Source organism: Macrobrachium nipponense, chromosome 6 (genome assembly GCF_015104395.2).
Source record: "Macrobrachium nipponense isolate FS-2020 chromosome 6, ASM1510439v2, whole genome shotgun sequence".
NCBI lineage: Eukaryota > Metazoa > Arthropoda > Malacostraca > Decapoda > Palaemonidae > Macrobrachium > Macrobrachium nipponense.
In genome coordinates this window covers 16445716-16463072 of record NC_061108.1, presented here as the reverse complement: position 1 = coordinate 16463072, position 17357 = coordinate 16445716, and the positions used below count along the sequence as shown (strand labels likewise).

The window sequence follows — 17357 nt, the reverse complement described above, 5'->3', positions numbered from 1 at the left end:
AGCGTGTAATCTCATATGGCATTCGCTCTAAATCTATTTCCTTTTATCTAACAGTGCCACAAAGGAAATTTGCAATAGGTTCTTGCCCGTCTCCTTGGAAGTGCAATGCGATCTGGATTAAACATTTTCATTCCACCGTAAAAACCTTTCGCAAGAGTGTAAATGTAGAATTTTTTTTATTTTTTTTTTTACCAAGCTGTTCCTTCTGAAATGACCACGTCGTAGTCTAGGTATCTTCCTAAATTCAGTAAAGAATTTAGCCTATTTGAATATAATTCGTCCAGGAACTCCCTGTTATGTCATTTCAGCGGATGAGGTTCTTGTACATTATATCACATGAAGGTTGCGCTACTAATTACATTTCAGCAAAGGAAGTCGACCTAAAGGCCACAGCTTGTCATGCAGTTCTGGAAGTCCCACTAACAGCAGCCGGTGGCTAAATTTTTGGGCGTTCGCACAGGTGCGAATGGGTAAGAATGTTACCTGCATAAGATGTGACCTTGAGAGCGTTCCTAATTCGCAGCTAATGTTACTGGTATCTGTGATTATTGTCCCTCTAGTTGTATTTGCCATTTTTTAAATTATAGGAGGATGAAGGATGGACTTATACGTCGCTAATGTGAAGAGACTAATTTGACACAAGCATGTTATTTTATGAAGGATGGCCATTAAAGTCCGCAGTTAGGCACTATGATGCAGTCGTAGAGTAGTGATATTGCGTTGTAACTCATATAAGACCATCCAATATTGATCTATATCGCGTGGCTCTTCTAGGGCTTATGGAACTTTAAACATTTATAGTTCCACGCTAACACCATTTGTGGTTGGTCTGACAAGTTATCACCTTCACATTATCAAGTTTTATGACGCGAGAATCGTGGCTTACTTTTCCCACGACCGTTACCCTTACAACGTAACAATCACAACTACGCGTCAAAAAGGTGGACTGGATGAATCCCTAACACCAAGTTTTGCTTCAAAGAATCCAGACTTCAATGGAAGAAGTATTTAAAACACTATCACGCTCTAGCTGGTGAAATATTTACCAAAACAGCAGAACCCAAGACGCCAAATGACCTTTATACAGCACGTTGATTTTTGGTTTCTTAACTGAAAACTGAAATCTTACCAGGGATACCCACAAAGCAGACTTAACAGTAACCAGGTGATAATTTTATAATTGTCACGATACACAGCGCGCTTCTAAGACTACATTACTAGTAACCTAGGGGCCTCCATTTCCCAGTTTGTAAATGTGAAAGTAAACATTTTCTGTCCATACCTCTTAGGGAATATGAACAGGCCTAGTGAAAACAAAGCGAGTATATCCGCGCAGATTCAAATGCGTGTTGAATCTAAGGAAATAATTGTATATATAAGCCTATGACCAAAGCCTCTGTGAATACGACCTTGGTGGGCCAATGTTGAGATGTTGTTCACAGACACAATCCACAATGGAATCACAACGTTAGATTTTTGTAAAAGTCTTGCGAGTCTAGTAGTGAACTTGACATGAGGGGCTCGTTAATAAGTTGGCCGAAAGCTAATTGTCTTGCTTGTTTTATTCTCAGGTTTAAACTGGGGGGATGGTGACGAGACGTCGCCCACTCTTCCGAAAAAACTTTTTCAGTCAAAAGAAATTGTAAAAAAATTACTTTGCTAAAGAATTTTATTAATACTGTTGCACGGTTGTTTGGATTTTGATTTTCATTACAGGCCAAGTTTCTATTAAATTATGGAAATCTGCCATATTACCCAAAAAGCCTATGTCCACACGTTTTCAAGACCTCTCCCTTGTTTTATTGTCTGTACTCGCGTTTCTTCTACTAAATAGGATAGTACGGGTCTTCTGTGGCTACACACATCATAAGTATTTGCTTCCTCTGCTTATGGGATACCTCTATTTACCGAAAGTCTACCTACGTTGCGTTTCATTTCATACAATTCCTGCTTAAGATGGACATACAAATTCCTCTAGAACTGAGGCGGATTGAGGATTTGAAGTCTTTCAAAAAGAAACTTAAAAACTTTTTGTTAAATCAAGGATGATCAGGCAGTGAGTGTGGAATTTGCAGTGTGATTAAATACATCCGATGAATAAACTTAATTTGAAACTGGGGGTCCTGCGAGCACTAAGGAAGTTGTGCGGGACCTGGATCAGCCGTCAACATGAAACCAGTAACCAGCATACAGACAAATGAAATTCTCTTATACAAGTATTTGAAACTTACCTTTATGTATTCAAAATTTGTTACCTGGGTTCTCTTGATAATTTCAAGATGAGAACAGCTGCTTATTACAACCTCATCGGAGTGTGAAAGAAGTAGCTATTGCATACATTACAAATATATACAAACCAACATTTTAAGACATAACATTTATATCCATCTTTACCGCATCAAAAGCTTAACAGTTTCTCGAGTTTACTGTGTACTGTGTCTTAATTGTCTTTGATCTCGAACAATTTATATACTTTGTGTAACTCAAGTTAAGTTGCGCACGTTTGTTACGTGATTACCACCACCACAGTAGCCTCGAATTGTACTTTTTTTTTTGCAGTCCTCCAAATGTCCATACCTCTGACAATAGAAGCAGGTCAGCACACGATCCTTGTCACATGCTATATGTTCCCCATTGGCAAGCAACCTTATCCCCATTCTCATGATGAGCCTAGCGAATCTCAGGTTCACATTTTAGAATTGAAGTTGGTAGCCGGCCCAACCTGCAACAGGTTTACTAAACAGCAACTTTATCTTTGCCCTGACAGCAGGGACAGAGCTCAGAGACTGGTTTATGTTAACTAACGTTTCAACCCACATACATTTCCATCGTTTTTATGATATCCCCAATCTCTGAGGAATGACCAGGTTAAAGTACATTGTGTCATGCGGCTCCCCTCGCACGTTCTTGTGCTCAGCAACTATAGAATCACTCTCAGCAGTCTAGCGTCTCAGCCTCCTTAGCTCATCACATTGATGTGGTTGATCACATCCACTAATTCCTTCTTCACTGACTGAGAGCCACGTTGAATTCTCTGAGGTATGTAACTGTATGTCCACTGAGGCCATCTATGAAAACCCACCTTCGATTATACCACTTACTACAATCACACCTTATCTATTTTAGAAGACTTAAAATGCACTTTCACTGTAAATCGTATTTTCTGCCATAACCAATTTCAGCTAAAAATATAGTATTTATTCCCTAGCAAGTCTAGAACTGCAACGTTCAAACGGTTGGGCACTAAAGATTAGTAAATTCACCTTTCTTGAATTTTAACAAGACATTCCTTGGTTTTGCGTTCTTCACTGCAGATTACACACATTGTGCATGTCCTCTTGCAAAATGAGCACCTGCGAGACTGTTATATACTCGTCTGAAGGGCAGAGCGTAACGCCAACATCGGAGCTGCCACCCTTGTCCTGGAACTGATCAACTAGAATGGGCGACGTCTTTCTTTGGCGGTGGTTTGTTAGCATTTCTATGCGTCGAGTCGACAACATTTAGGAGGGTTTATAGAAAAGGGTTCCATAGGGAGCTCGACTGGGTATGAGCAAACGCTGGTCTTAGTTTAGCTTTTCATCGGGGTTTAGTAGTTTGAATTACCTGCACCCTTCAGGAGGTCGACTGTTGCTCTGACCTCTCCTCGGTGCGTCTTGTAATATTTATGCAAGGACTACTCATCTCAAGGACAACAGTTGAAGCGTATGAGGACGCTCCTTTGCCTGGTACTGCTGTAAATTTTTGCAGTGATTGGTATTCAACCGCGTCAGAGACTGGAGGAGGAAGATATGAACGTTGAGGAGGAGGAAAGGATACGGGCATCGAGGGACGAGGAAAAGAGGGTTGGGGGGATAGGGAGGTGGTGCGAGAAGATTGAGCAGGTTCTACCTGCCCGGTGAAATCTAGTTCTCCTCTTCGCAGACGAGTTTTGCCGGTAAAATAAGTGGAAGGCGGTGGTCTTTTTTCTGTGAAATGAGTCATGCTGCATTTGTCACTTACAATTATGTACTATAACACCCTTAACAGCGAAGAAACCCCAAATAAACAGCAGCAGAAATGAGAGTAATAAATTCGTGTAACTGCCAAAACAGCTTAGGGTTTAGGCCAAGCAGAGAATTGTCAATTATAACTACAGTTTTCTCAACCTTCCAGCATCTTCTCTATTACAGTATTTCAATAGCTGCTCAAACAATCTTACTCTTATGTAATGGCAGTGAAACCTCTTTTCTTTTGAATATCATTATTCTACAGCTCCTTTACTGTCAGATAATTGTATACAGTATTTTGGTAAGCTCAAGGGTGACTAACTCTCCTGCTACTTTTGTTAAATTGCTAGTTATTCCACGTGAATTAGGACCTAAGCCATTTTTAACTATCTTCTTCAGCGCACTTTTAAGCTCTTACGAGTTATATTCTTTCTTGGTTCCTCTATCGTCCGCCATCCTCCTGTTCGTTAACTTTGTTAATAGAGTAACCACACCAGTGAGGTTCTCCATACGGCTGCGGCTGGTCCAAGAGAATTGCCCGCAAAAAATAGATGCTATTTAAAATATTGCCACTCCCTGGATATCTAATAGTTGGGAAAAATGAAAATGTTGAAGACCAAGATTCTGTCAAGGATTTTTATCCAATATACTTGATCAATTTTGTTGGCTGAAAGTTGGACAACCACAAAAGTTATTTTTGACTTAAGTGTTGTTCTGCGATCTCTGCATACAGGATTTGGGTTGAGTTTTGCAATACCCATTGGTCAGACGAGTGTAACCAGTTTGAAAGTTGAATAACATTACTTCCATGTGACATTCCTTTTGGAATGGAAAATACCTTAATCCAAAACTTGGTTTAATCTATTACAATTTGTTATTTTTGGATTCGTTCCATGTCACCTGCTATTTACTAAATTTGATGGGCTTGAGAGGTAATAATAATCGTTAAGAGGAACAGATACGGAACTCGTTGTAGTAACTGCTGCTTTGGTTATGTTATCAGCATTTATTTTTTCAATTGCAACATGTCCAGGTACCCAATATATTTCATACATACCAGCTTCATATAATGTGTGAATCAACACTTTTCGTTTGAAGGGCCTCTGAAGTCTAACGCACCTAAGTCACAGAAAATGACAAATTTCTGTTGTGGAATGTTTTTATTAATCTGCGGTTCATACTGCCAATAGTTCTACTGTGAAAACAGAACAGCCAGCAATGGAAGGGACTGTTTAGGTGTGAATATCATACTAGTATCTCTAAAAGTAAAATAAATAAATAATTAAATAAATAAATGTCACACTGAAAAGGGAATAACGAAGACTGTAAGCAATATGCATCACTAGTTAGTTTGGCCACATTAATATGACCTGATTCACATTCAACATCTTAATGATTCTCTTGACAATTTAAAATTTTTTATTCTGCCAAACTGTTATCAACACTAGACATGAAATGTGAAGCGGCTAATTTAATAGGAACCTCGTGATTCGGTTGTAATAACAAAGCAATAAATAATGTTATGACTGCAATAATGCTGCAAAGAACCTTTGGTACTGCATCAGTATGTCACACAAGAGAAACTCAGGAGTCATGGTAAGTGTCTGACATTCTACCATCATAGAGGTACCGTTGCTAGGTAATCAATTGATTCCTAGCCAAGTAAAAATATCTAAACCTTCGGGCCAGCCCTAGGAGAGTTGTTAATCAGCTCAGTGGTCTGGTAAAACTAAAATATACCTAACCTAATCTACCATCATATAACTTTTATATTCATGGTGCAAACTCAATAGACTGGTATCAGTTCCCATCCATATCAATTCTTTCAGTTGGCTAGTGCAACTTATATAAGGCAACAGTAAATATCTTACTAACCTTCTTTGATAACCTTCTACCAGTTTTACTGCTTATGACTTTGCTACTTCTTTAGAGATTCTGAGGGGAATGCGTCCATAATTTGTCTTAAGCAAAATGAACTACGTAAATTACCCGTAATTTTTCACAACTCTCAAGCCTCATTTTGAAGCAGAACAAATGTACATATTTGTAGTATATTTAGCAATTTAAAATAAATTTAAAAAATCAGATTGGTGTGCTGAAGTTTGCAATGTACAGCAAAGTCATTAGTTTTAGTACATAGATTGAAAAAAAACTTCAGATTTACAAAGATCACTATCTCTCCAATAATAAATACTGTATCTATTACAGCAATGATGTGGTTGGCAGAAATAAAGATAAAAATAGGCAAATTTTTTTTATCTAGGACTGCTTAGTTTAATTCTAATATTATTCGGTAAGCTAACCAGACCGCCAAATCGAAACACTCAACTCCTACAAGGATGACCCAAAAAGGTTTTACCCTTAATGCAGTAGTTTAATTGTATTACTATGAGGTAATCTAACCAGTTCATCAAGTTAAAACCTCAGCTCTTAATAAGGATGGCCTAGACGGGTTTGCCCTTAATAGTGAAACTGAAAAGTTATTAAATTATTCTTTGAATATAAGATAATTGGGGAATTAGAAAACAATGAAGATTGAATAAACAACCTGAAATAATTTTTCTCTAAAACTGTAACATTCCCTGCTAAATAAAATATGGACATCATGGAAAAGGCTTTAAATCTTAGTGTTTGTTTGTATGGTGCTTTTACATTGCATGGAACCAGTGGTTATTCAGCAACGGGACCAACAGCTTTACGTGACTTCCAAACCACATGGAGAGTGAACTTCTATCACCAGAAATACACATCTCTCACTCCTCAATGGAATGCCGAGAATCGAACCCGCGACCACAGAGGTGGAATGCAAACACCACATCAACCACGCCATTGAGGCGCTTAAATAGATCTTAGTGTTGTTCCACATTCCCTGCATACAAGTAGTAGATCATGTTGGGGTTATTCATAAAATATCCATGAAGAAGAAGAAGAAGAAGAAGAAGAAGAAGAAGAAGAAGAAGAAGAAGAAGAAGAAGAAGAAGAAGAAGAAGAAGAAGAAGAAGAAGAATGCAAAGGGAGGGAGAGTTTAGTTTGATGTGATCTGTTTTGAAGAATGCTATTACACATTAGTGGGTTTGCAGTCATGATTCAATGTTAGATTTAATGAGGGTAATAGGTTTTAGGGATGCTAAATAGCCATGGACAGCCATTCTAGATCTGGTCGTAGTATTTACTAATATGATTGCACTACATCCACCACTTCCCATAATCCTGGCAGGGATCCAGCCTGTTTCGACATCTACAGTAGTTCCACATAAGCTATTTTATAAAAACATTTCCAGTTGTCCAACAGAATTAAAAAGGCTGGTGTTGAAAGGATTTTATACCATCTCAATGAATATTACAAATTTCTATGGTGGTATATTTTTAGTCATTTTGACTGGCTAATTTGTGCTGTTCTGCTGTGAAACTTTACAGCATTATTTTGGTGTATTTCTTTGGTGACATGGCAACAAATCCTAAATCAGATATTTAGAGCTATAAGTATAAATCGCAGTGTGAACCCTTATACAAACAGTTCAATCAGACATGTCATCACAGTGCTATCATCATAATATTTATGATTAACTTTCTTCTTAGTATATCATTGAAATCTCCAGACTTCAATGGCAGTACTTTTGACATAACATATAGCTGTTGGTAGATACAAAATGTCCCACAGGTGCACTGGACAAGCTACACAACTTGTTAAAAACCACCACCGGACCAGAGAGAGAGAGAGAGAGAGAGAGAGAGAGAGAGAGAGAGAGAGAGAGAGAGAGATATCAAGGACCCGTGGACGAGGTTCCACAGATGAAAGGATGTGAAGGCGGTCCCAAGAGCAAAAACATGTACCAGCCTTCAAGATCCTGTGAACCAACAAGCTCTTTTCGAAAGCGATGGAAGGTTTGTTTGTATGGTGTTTTTACGTTGCATGAAACCAGTGGTTATTCAGCAACGGGACCAACGGCTTTACGTGACTTCCGAACCACGTGGAGTGTGAACTTCTATCACCAGAAACACACATCTCTAACCCCACAGTCCAATGCCCGAGAATCGATCTCGTGGCAGGCAAAGACCATACCAACCACGCAACTGAGGCGCTGTAAAGAAAGAGATGGAAGGGCCTATGCCTATAACATCATATTCTCTTGTATGTATTGTATTGATATCTGCATGTGTATCAAAACTGTAAGCTTATCTAATCACTTCATGTAGCCAAAAGATGGTATTCTTGGACAATTATTTCTTGTTCTAGCCTGTGCTAACAAAAAGCCTCCAACACCCAGGTATAAGATATAGTTTTCTATTTAGATAGCTTCACACCATCCGTAAGTTCACAAGTAATTCTTCTGGATTGTTACCAACAAAATCACCGGGGGAGGGGATTGAGAAAGATTTGAATCTGTCATTGTGAACAGAGGGATTTTGAGTCTTGGCTAGGAATTCCGGGACAAATTCGAAGGCTATGGAACCCCAACCCCTCATGTGTTTAACATTAAGAGCCCATGAAGTTCACAAACTCTCTTTGATGAAGCCAAGGCCGGTAAAAAACAGTTTTGGGGGTTAAATTTCTGTTTGATGGCGGTTTAATATTGCTCATGAAAAAGGACTGTTCAAAACTTTTGAGAAGTAAGCAGCATAGAGATTCCACATGAAGAAGAAATGTACATTTTTCAAATGCAGAGCCTATCCTAGAGCAGCACGATCTTGACTGTTTGCATGGTGTTTTTGTGATGCATGGAACCAGTGGTTATTCAACAACGGGACCAACGGCTATAAGTGACTTCCGAACTACGTTAACAGTGAACTTCTATCACCAGAAATACACATCATTGACCCCTCAATGGCCTGCCCAAGAATCGAACTCGTGGCAGGCAAAGATCATACCAAGCATGCCACTGGGGCGCTTATGATCTTGAAATCTATCGCTGCTCTGCAAGAAAATCCTCTCATTCGCAGGAGATAGTGGAGTCTCCGGCCGTAAAGAGGTAGGGACCCTACCAATCCATTAACCCTTTCGTGCAGCTGACAAAGGAGGTTGTGCCAGGGGAGAATCTCCCTCGATACATCAGTCCACAAAGTTGGGAGATCAAGGTACCATTCTGCGTGTGGGCACAATGAAACCACCAGGTTCATCCTGAGGTTTTGAGAAATCATCATTCTGTTGTTACTTTTTGGATTAGGTAAAAGGGGGGAAAGGGGGAAAGACTTAAGCTTCCAGGTTGTTACAAGGATGTTGTAAGGAATCTTCTCACATGGCCCAAAGAACTGGCACGACCTAACAACTACAATGCTCATTAGTCTGCTTATCTCCCTTTACAACAATTATCTCCCTTTACAACAAAAAGTTAGCTTTCCCCCAGTTACCTCTACCTATTATAGTTTTCCTTGTAACCAGCCTGGAAAAAGGCATTACTACATACCACAATTCCCACTCACTCACCTCAGCCTTTCATGTTAAGTTTTCAAGAATACTCAATTGACTAAGATTTTAGTACTATCAACATTTCAATGTTTAAAACTTGACATACTGTGCAATATTTGTGACAAAGGTAACCAAGGAGGTAAGCAGTACATATTCAAAAATTCTTCCATCAAGAAATATATTACTGTACACCCATTTCTTCATCTCGTTTTGATTAGCAATTCAATCTTCCACATCAGAACATCCCTCTAAATGCACTTACCATTAGTTATTTCACAGCTTTGCTCAACCTCCCACCTCAGTAGACAAATTGAAAATTACCTCCAGATGGAACTCTACTGACAGCAATCTCACTACACATTTCAAATACCATCTATCTGTTAAATTCAAAGAATCTTACCTCATCATTCTTTAAATGTTCTCTTAATTCTACTTTACAAACTGGTAGGTTTTGCAGACTTTCTTTACCAATCTTCCACGCCTATGAGCGGTCACATTATTTAGTTAAAGCATATAATCAGAGTTTTGCACACGCCAGTAGAGGCAGTCCCTGGTTATTGGCGATCTGGTTTTAAGGGGCTTGATATCAGTCGATAACTGGTCATAGACGCCATAAATTGCCGAGTTTCGGTTAATGGCAGGGACTGCCTGTATCAACATTTTGTTAAATAACTACCGTTCTGACATTTGTATGAAAAATACTTTCGAGTAAATGAAGACAATATTAATATTCTCTGCTCACAATAAAGAACCTTGACATACCTAACCTTGTGTGTTATGCACACTTGGAAAATGCAGACAAAATTCTACTTGAAAATATAGGGAAAGAGAAAAGGAAAATGAAAGGTCAAGAATGTTTGTATTTTTTTTCCCTTTTGTTTTCTCTGACAGTGCTCTCTCAATCAGGCAACAAGTATCCCATTCAACAACAATGAATGGTTATAAATACTTGTAATCACACTGACTTCTATACAATATTTACAAGAATGTCAACATTTTATGCCCATTCAATCAAGACTTGAAAAACAAGAATATAGTTACCATACTGTACTTCAAAAATCACCTTCATAAAGGAATATTCAAGAAAATAATGATAAACAGGCATTGTTGACAAAGGTACAAATATGTCTCGCATCACTGTGGTTACACTTTACAATAACCTTTTTACAAGGGCCCCATAGGAGCAAATTAAACAAAGCAAAACATTACTTGGTAAGAATACATTTCCATTAGTCTTCTAGACTAAAGAACAATAGGCAGACACACCTATAATATATATATATTTATATATATTCATATTTATATAATGGAAAATGAAAGGAGATACATTTCGAGAACAGTTGAACACGTCATTATGTAATTAGATTTGAAAGTTTACAGGAGAGTTCATGACACAGATTACATAAGCGTATATTCTGCTGCGTTCTCCTGGAGGATCAAAGCACAGCATATTATAGAGGAATTTTCTTCTCCATGCCTGTAATTGTACGTAAATCTTAGAAACTTCAATCATCCTCTTTCTTCGGAGCACTTGGTTCAAAATTAATTAGAAATGGATATATATCGAAACATATAGCCATTCTGCCACAAAGCAGCTTATCTTTACCAAACAATTAGCTAAGCAGAGACCATATACTAAATACTTTTTTTTTTTACTGTATTTTTTTTCTTCGTGGACCTAGAAAAGAAAGTAAAAAACTTATGATTTGTTTAACATACAGTATCTGAAAATCTAAAAATATCTTTAAGAATTCTGTCCAGATTGAAACCAATTCTATACTGCTGTTTTTATTTTAAATTATGAACAACCTTATCAAACTTTCTTACTAATCATTCAGTAACACTTTCAACTAAATGTGTTATCAATAATGTTCTAATAGTAATGAAAGTAATCACTATATATCATCACAGTGTTAAACAATCTGACAGAATTACACAAGGTAAGGAGACCTCTACTAAAATCTACCAACTAATTAAAAATAAATAAATAAAAAAAGGTACACATCCCAAAAATTACACCTATCTATAACCTTTCTTTCATCCTCATTCACTTCTGTTCTTCATAAACAATGCTACTATTATTTGTATTCAGTAGTTTTTAAAAAACAGTAAAACATAAAGTAAAGGGCTAGACTTACTATCTTTATTTATGTAAATAAAAAATAAAATAGGTTGGTGGGGTATGTGCAGGGACCAAGCTTGGATTGAGTTTTCAAGACTTAAAAGCTTGACTTTTTTTTTTCTTTTTTTGTCTGTGCTGGTAGAAGCAAATAGGAAGGCAAGGAATTTAGCATTCTTTTCTAAGTACCAAGCACAGTAGTCTTTTACAAAATCTTTTCAACTAACAAACCAAAGGATGAGAACCTTTATTAGCAACATGGCATAGCCTTTCTTACTAAATACAGATAGAGAAACTCTGACATGACAAATGTATTCTGCATTCAACATTATACTATATTCTCTCTTCTGCTAGCACTACATTTCAAGCCCCTCATACTGAACTACTAACAACTAATCTCAAATCATCAAACAAAAAAAATTTTTTTTCACTAAACGTAACGCTACCGTGTGCAGTTTCCCTTCCATCTTGTAATTCAAAACTTCTTCCTGATAACAGACACAAAGTCTGGGGTACTGTGTGACAATAACTCTAATAATAACAATTAATTCCTATTAAAACAAAATAAACAATGGTTACTCTCCAATTACAGTGAAATGAATGGGACTTCAACTTTTCAAATTACATGAAGTTACAAAACTAAGAAAATACATCAATCCCTGAAAGATTTTGCAAGTGCAAGTTAAAATCTGCATTCCTGTGTGTTATCTTGTTAAGAAATAAAAAGACCAATGTGACTCATAACGGAAATTTCATATTTACTGACAATATAATCCATTTCCCCATAAATTCCTAATGCATGGCTTATACAATGGTACCAGTAACTTGTGTAAACGAATCTTGGGATTTTAAATTAAAAAGACATCATCCTATTACTTTTCAATTTCTATTTAGAGCCTTGTCAGAGTTATGCCAATATCAGTTGCGGTGAATTTGCAGCACACACTGACCAGTAGCATCTTTTAATCCTGATATCGTCCATTTTGGCTCTGCTGTATCATCATAATTGCCTTCATCCTCTGGTGCTGAATCTGTTACTTCACTCATTGGAGAACTGCGTCCACTCTGTGGAATTTCAGGATACTTTAGCTAAAAAGGATTTGCATTTTTTTTTCCCTTTAAACTTTACATTATGATTATAAAATACTAATTGTAATTTTGTATCAGTAATTAAAAACACTTTAAAGATGGGCTTTTTCTAAACTGATCTACCCAAGTTGTCAATCAGTTCATGCATGCTTGAACCCATAAAACAGAACGCTTCTTAACATTCTTACCTCATCAATGTTATTTGGTTCACGATTGGAGGGATCAAGGAAAGTGCTAACAGGGACACTATCACAGTCGTCTGCTTTCCTTAACAATGTTAAATATTCTGCCTCAGACAATGGGAAGACACGTTTTTCATATGGCTCTATACCCTGTGAAGAGAATGAGTTAAGATTTAAGCAATCCATTATCAAGTGATTTAGAACATGTATCACTTTTCATAAACACTTCAATACCCACACCCTTATCATCGTAATTACTAGTTAATTGACTGATTGATTAATAGGTTTTAGGCATAATGCCAAGCACTGGGGCAACTAAGGCCATTCAACAATGAAACGGAAATTGATGGTGAAAGTTTGAAAGGTGTAAAAGGAGGAAAGTCTCACAGTTGCACTATAAATCAATTGTTAGGAAAGTGTGGAAAGTAAGATGGAAGAAAGATAATATGAAAGGAGGTACAGTAAAAGGAATGAAAGTAGTTGCAGCTAGGGGCTGAAGGGACGCTGTAAAGAACCTTGGGTAATGCCTACATTTCACCGCATGAGGTGCATTGATGGCACTACTCCCCTACGGGGTTTAGTAGTTAAGGGGAGTAGTCCAATACACTAGGACTTAGGTGTTACTCACAACAACAACAACAACAAAATCTAATACTGAACTTACTGACAGCAGCAAGATAGACAAAATCCCCCCCCCCCCCCCCCCCCCCCACCCCCCCCCCCCCCCCCCCCCCCCCCCCCCCCCCCCCCCCATTCAGTGAATAGCTTCAAAGTTCCCTTCCTCAAAACCTCTGTCAACTATTTAAAAACAGCATAACACTCGCACTAAAACAAACAACTAATTTGAATAATTACCAAATGTATATGTTGACTTTAGATAGAACTATTCAAACTGTTCATAGTCGTCACTCATACACACCAACAACTTTGTAAAAAACACACACCACAATGTATGCATTAAAGTTAAAGGAATATACCTCAATACCATAACGGGGGTTGAGAAACAATGGTAGCACTAACACACAAATATCCTAAAAAAAGGAAAACCAGGCATAACAACAAAGCCAACCTTTGATGAAACTGCAATTTCCCCATAAACAATGGAAAACATAAAAATTTCAATGCTGACAAAGGTGAAAAGATTACAGTCTGTGAGGAAGAGCTGAAAAACCATATTAGAATAATTACCAGGATAGTCTGATATGTAAAACAATGGTAAAAGAGATTTTAGTCTAAGAGTAGATTTCTCCTAGTTATTAAAAGTTTTACTGGTATACAAATAGATAAACTTTACTTTGCTTATCACATGAAAACACTTTCACACACAAATAGTTGTACTCTTGTACTACACGGATTCCTCATTTTACTTACATAATTCTGTTTCTATACTATGACCATTATTGGATACATATAAATACCTAATGTACAGGAAATGACTTATATTCCTACTGTCCTAGGTTACAAAAACTCAGTTAGTACATCACATGTGCACCAACAAATCATATTACCTCAAGTTTTTCAATGAATCCATCCTCCAAAGAGAAGCCCCTTGAACGGCTGCCACTGCTGTAAGTTCTGGTTCGCCGTGTCCCCGTCAACATGGACAGCGAAGAAGATAGAGAAGCTGTTGAAAGAGTGGCACTAGATGTCACAGAAGTTGAACCCGTTGTAGGCAGAGGGTTACTATCGCTGCTTAATCCGACTTGAGGATAATGGACGAGAAGAGTGGATGGCTGATTTAGAGAACCAGACTGGCTGTCTTCTTGCAATGAACTATTTGAGGGTTGAGGCAACACTGTTGAGGGTATTCCAGAATTAGGGATAGAAGTAATTACAGTAGAAGAATTAGTATTTGTTACAGTTGGTAATGAAGAAGACTGATTGGAATCCTCAGACGGTGCTAAAGGAGTGGTTGGAGGTGTAGCTAGAGGTGATATAGTGTCACTTGCTGGATCCGGCGGCCTTGGAGATAATGGATGGTCTGAGAAGAGAAATAATCTTCATTTAATATTCACTAAATTCTTTAATTTGAAAACACTTTATTAAATAAAACATGTTACATGAAGATAAAATAATTCTTTGAGAGGTGGACAGATGTTGTCTTAAGCAAATTGAGTATGGTAAAAACAATTTTACTTTTCTTATATAAATAAAAGCAGCATTTACAATTATTACATTCCAACAGAGTTCAGTGTGATACTTGATGTGAAAAACAAATAGCATGATGTCAATACTTTCTAAGCCATATGGATTAGTACGCTTTTGGACTGATACAAAATGACCAACTTACCTGGTGTGTTTGTTCCTGAGGAATCGGTTCGTCGTGAGCGGGTAGACCTTGAGGTTACTTGCATGTGGAGGTATTGTAGGAACTTCTTCCGCTCCATCTCTTCGCTGCGACCGTGCCGGGCAGCAATTGCTTCTTCACTGATGTCCTCTTCAAACTATCAACAAATAAATTAAGATAGGTTTAACCTACCTCAAAACATTCTACTGAATATAGCAATATTGAACTTCACTACAATAAAATTAAAAATAACCACATGGAGAGTATGGGTACAAAAGGTTTCAATCAACCTTTCTTCAACTTATGATGCACAGCACTTCTTGCTATTTACTGTTCACCCAAATTCGTTTAAAAATTATGGTACAAGGTAATACAAAGAATGTAACCAAACCTGTGCAGACCAGGAGATAACAAACATCATTATTATTATTATTATATAAAGGATTAGTTTATCCAGACCTGAGTCCAATAAAAGATCTTCTTGGGCTGGTTACCAAGAATTCAGGAAATTTACACTGAAAAATATCATGCCATATCTAGCAACAGTTTATCCTTATTGTGGCACATGGCACAGGTAATGAAGCTCTAGTCACCTTTAATCTTTTAACAGTAATCTCCCAAATTCTATGAATTACAGAACTGTTCAATGGTAATTTCTTTTTTCTTTTTCATAGAATGGAAGATTACTTTTCAAAATACAGAAATGTAAATAAACTATCTGGTTCACATATATTTATGTTCACAGTATACATATTCAATATATAAAGTAGGAAAATATTGGTAGAGGAAATTATTATAAAAGGAATTTCCACTGCATTGTATATCCTATCAGTTCAGACTAACTAGTAATATATACCCACATAAAAATATGGTGATTTTCAGTAAGAATCTGAATTTGCTGATACCATCTTGCTGAGAGATACAACTATTGTTTAACTTAACCTGGCACACTTACATGAAAACATACAGGACAAGTTAAAAAAACCACCCAGTATCCATTTAACGCCTGTAATGAACAGTTACAGGTCAAAATTACCAATTTTTAATGTTCATTAACATCATTTTAACAAAAGACGGGCCATATCTAGAAAAATTAAACAACCTAGATAAAATAGTATGCAGGCAAATAGGAAAATGCAATAAAGGAGTACACAATAAACAGGAAAGGAAAGATGCATGAATATAACAAAACATCTTCACAAGATTAGAGCAAAGCTATCAAAAATTCCATTATGAATGCATCTAGACCAGACTTATGACCAAATTGAGGGGTTAAGTTTGGTTAAACTTTTTCTTAAGACCTAAATTTCCCCCACCTCTATCCACTCACAATTATGTTGACAGATTGTTAAAATATCAAAACAGTAGAAAAGTAAAAGCAAGGGCAATGATGGACTTATCCAGATACTAACTGCATCATCTAAAAGTCTACATACTTATTGGACTTTTAATATTACAAGAATTATCATGAAACAAGATATTCTGGAATGAAAATTATATATATATATATGATATATATCTATATATATATATATATATATAAAGTATGTAGACTTTTTAGATGATGGCATACTTATATATATATATATATATATATATATATATATATATATATATATATTTATAAAATATATATAAAGTGACTTTTAGATGATGCAGTTAGTATCTGGATAAGTCCATCATTGCCCTTGCTTTTACTTTTCTACTGTTTTGATATTTTAATATTATATTAATTCTATTAAATATTATATATAGTATATATAGATTTATATAATAATATATATTATCTATATATATATATATAATATAGTATGTAAGTATGATTTATGTATTATGTATGTATGTATGTCTGTATGTATGTATTATGTATATGTATGATGTATGTATGTATATATATATATATATATATATATATATATATATAGATATATATATATAAAATATGTATATGTATATATATGTATATATATATAATATATATATATATATATATATATATATATATATATATATAAATATATAATATATATATACACACATATATTGGGTCCAAACAGGACCGAAAGTACTTGGCTATCTCGCTTTATCATTTTTTCCTTCGTGGCAAAAACCTTTATTTATGTATACATATATATACATATGTATATATATATATATATATATATATATATACATACATACATACATACATATATATATTATATATATATATATATATATATATATATATATATAAATATATACATATACATACACACACACACATGACCAACAATGTACCAAA

At 36.1% G+C, this 17357-nt stretch overlaps 1 protein-coding gene across 4 annotated transcripts in view; it reads right to left on the bottom strand.

The window, feature by feature from the left end:
- Positions 1-10248: 10248 nt before the first annotated feature.
- LOC135216195 (KAT8 regulatory NSL complex subunit 1-like) overlaps positions 10249-17357 on the bottom strand; it is a 161051-nt gene continuing 153942 nt past the window's right edge. For 2 of the 4 annotated variants that reach the window (XM_064251332.1, XM_064251333.1), the window contains exons 9-12: positions 15077-15230; positions 14295-14767; positions 12793-12936; positions 10249-12580 (exon numbers count right to left, since the gene is read on the bottom strand). In XM_064251332.1, coding sequence (XP_064107402.1) covers positions 12434-12580; positions 12793-12936; positions 14295-14767; positions 15077-15230 — 918 coding nt within the window. In that variant the 3' untranslated portion in view covers positions 10249-12433. The remainder of the gene's footprint in view (positions 12581-12792; positions 12937-14294; positions 14768-15076; positions 15231-17357) is intronic. The other 2 variants (XM_064251334.1, XM_064251335.1) reach the window with 2 other exon arrangements.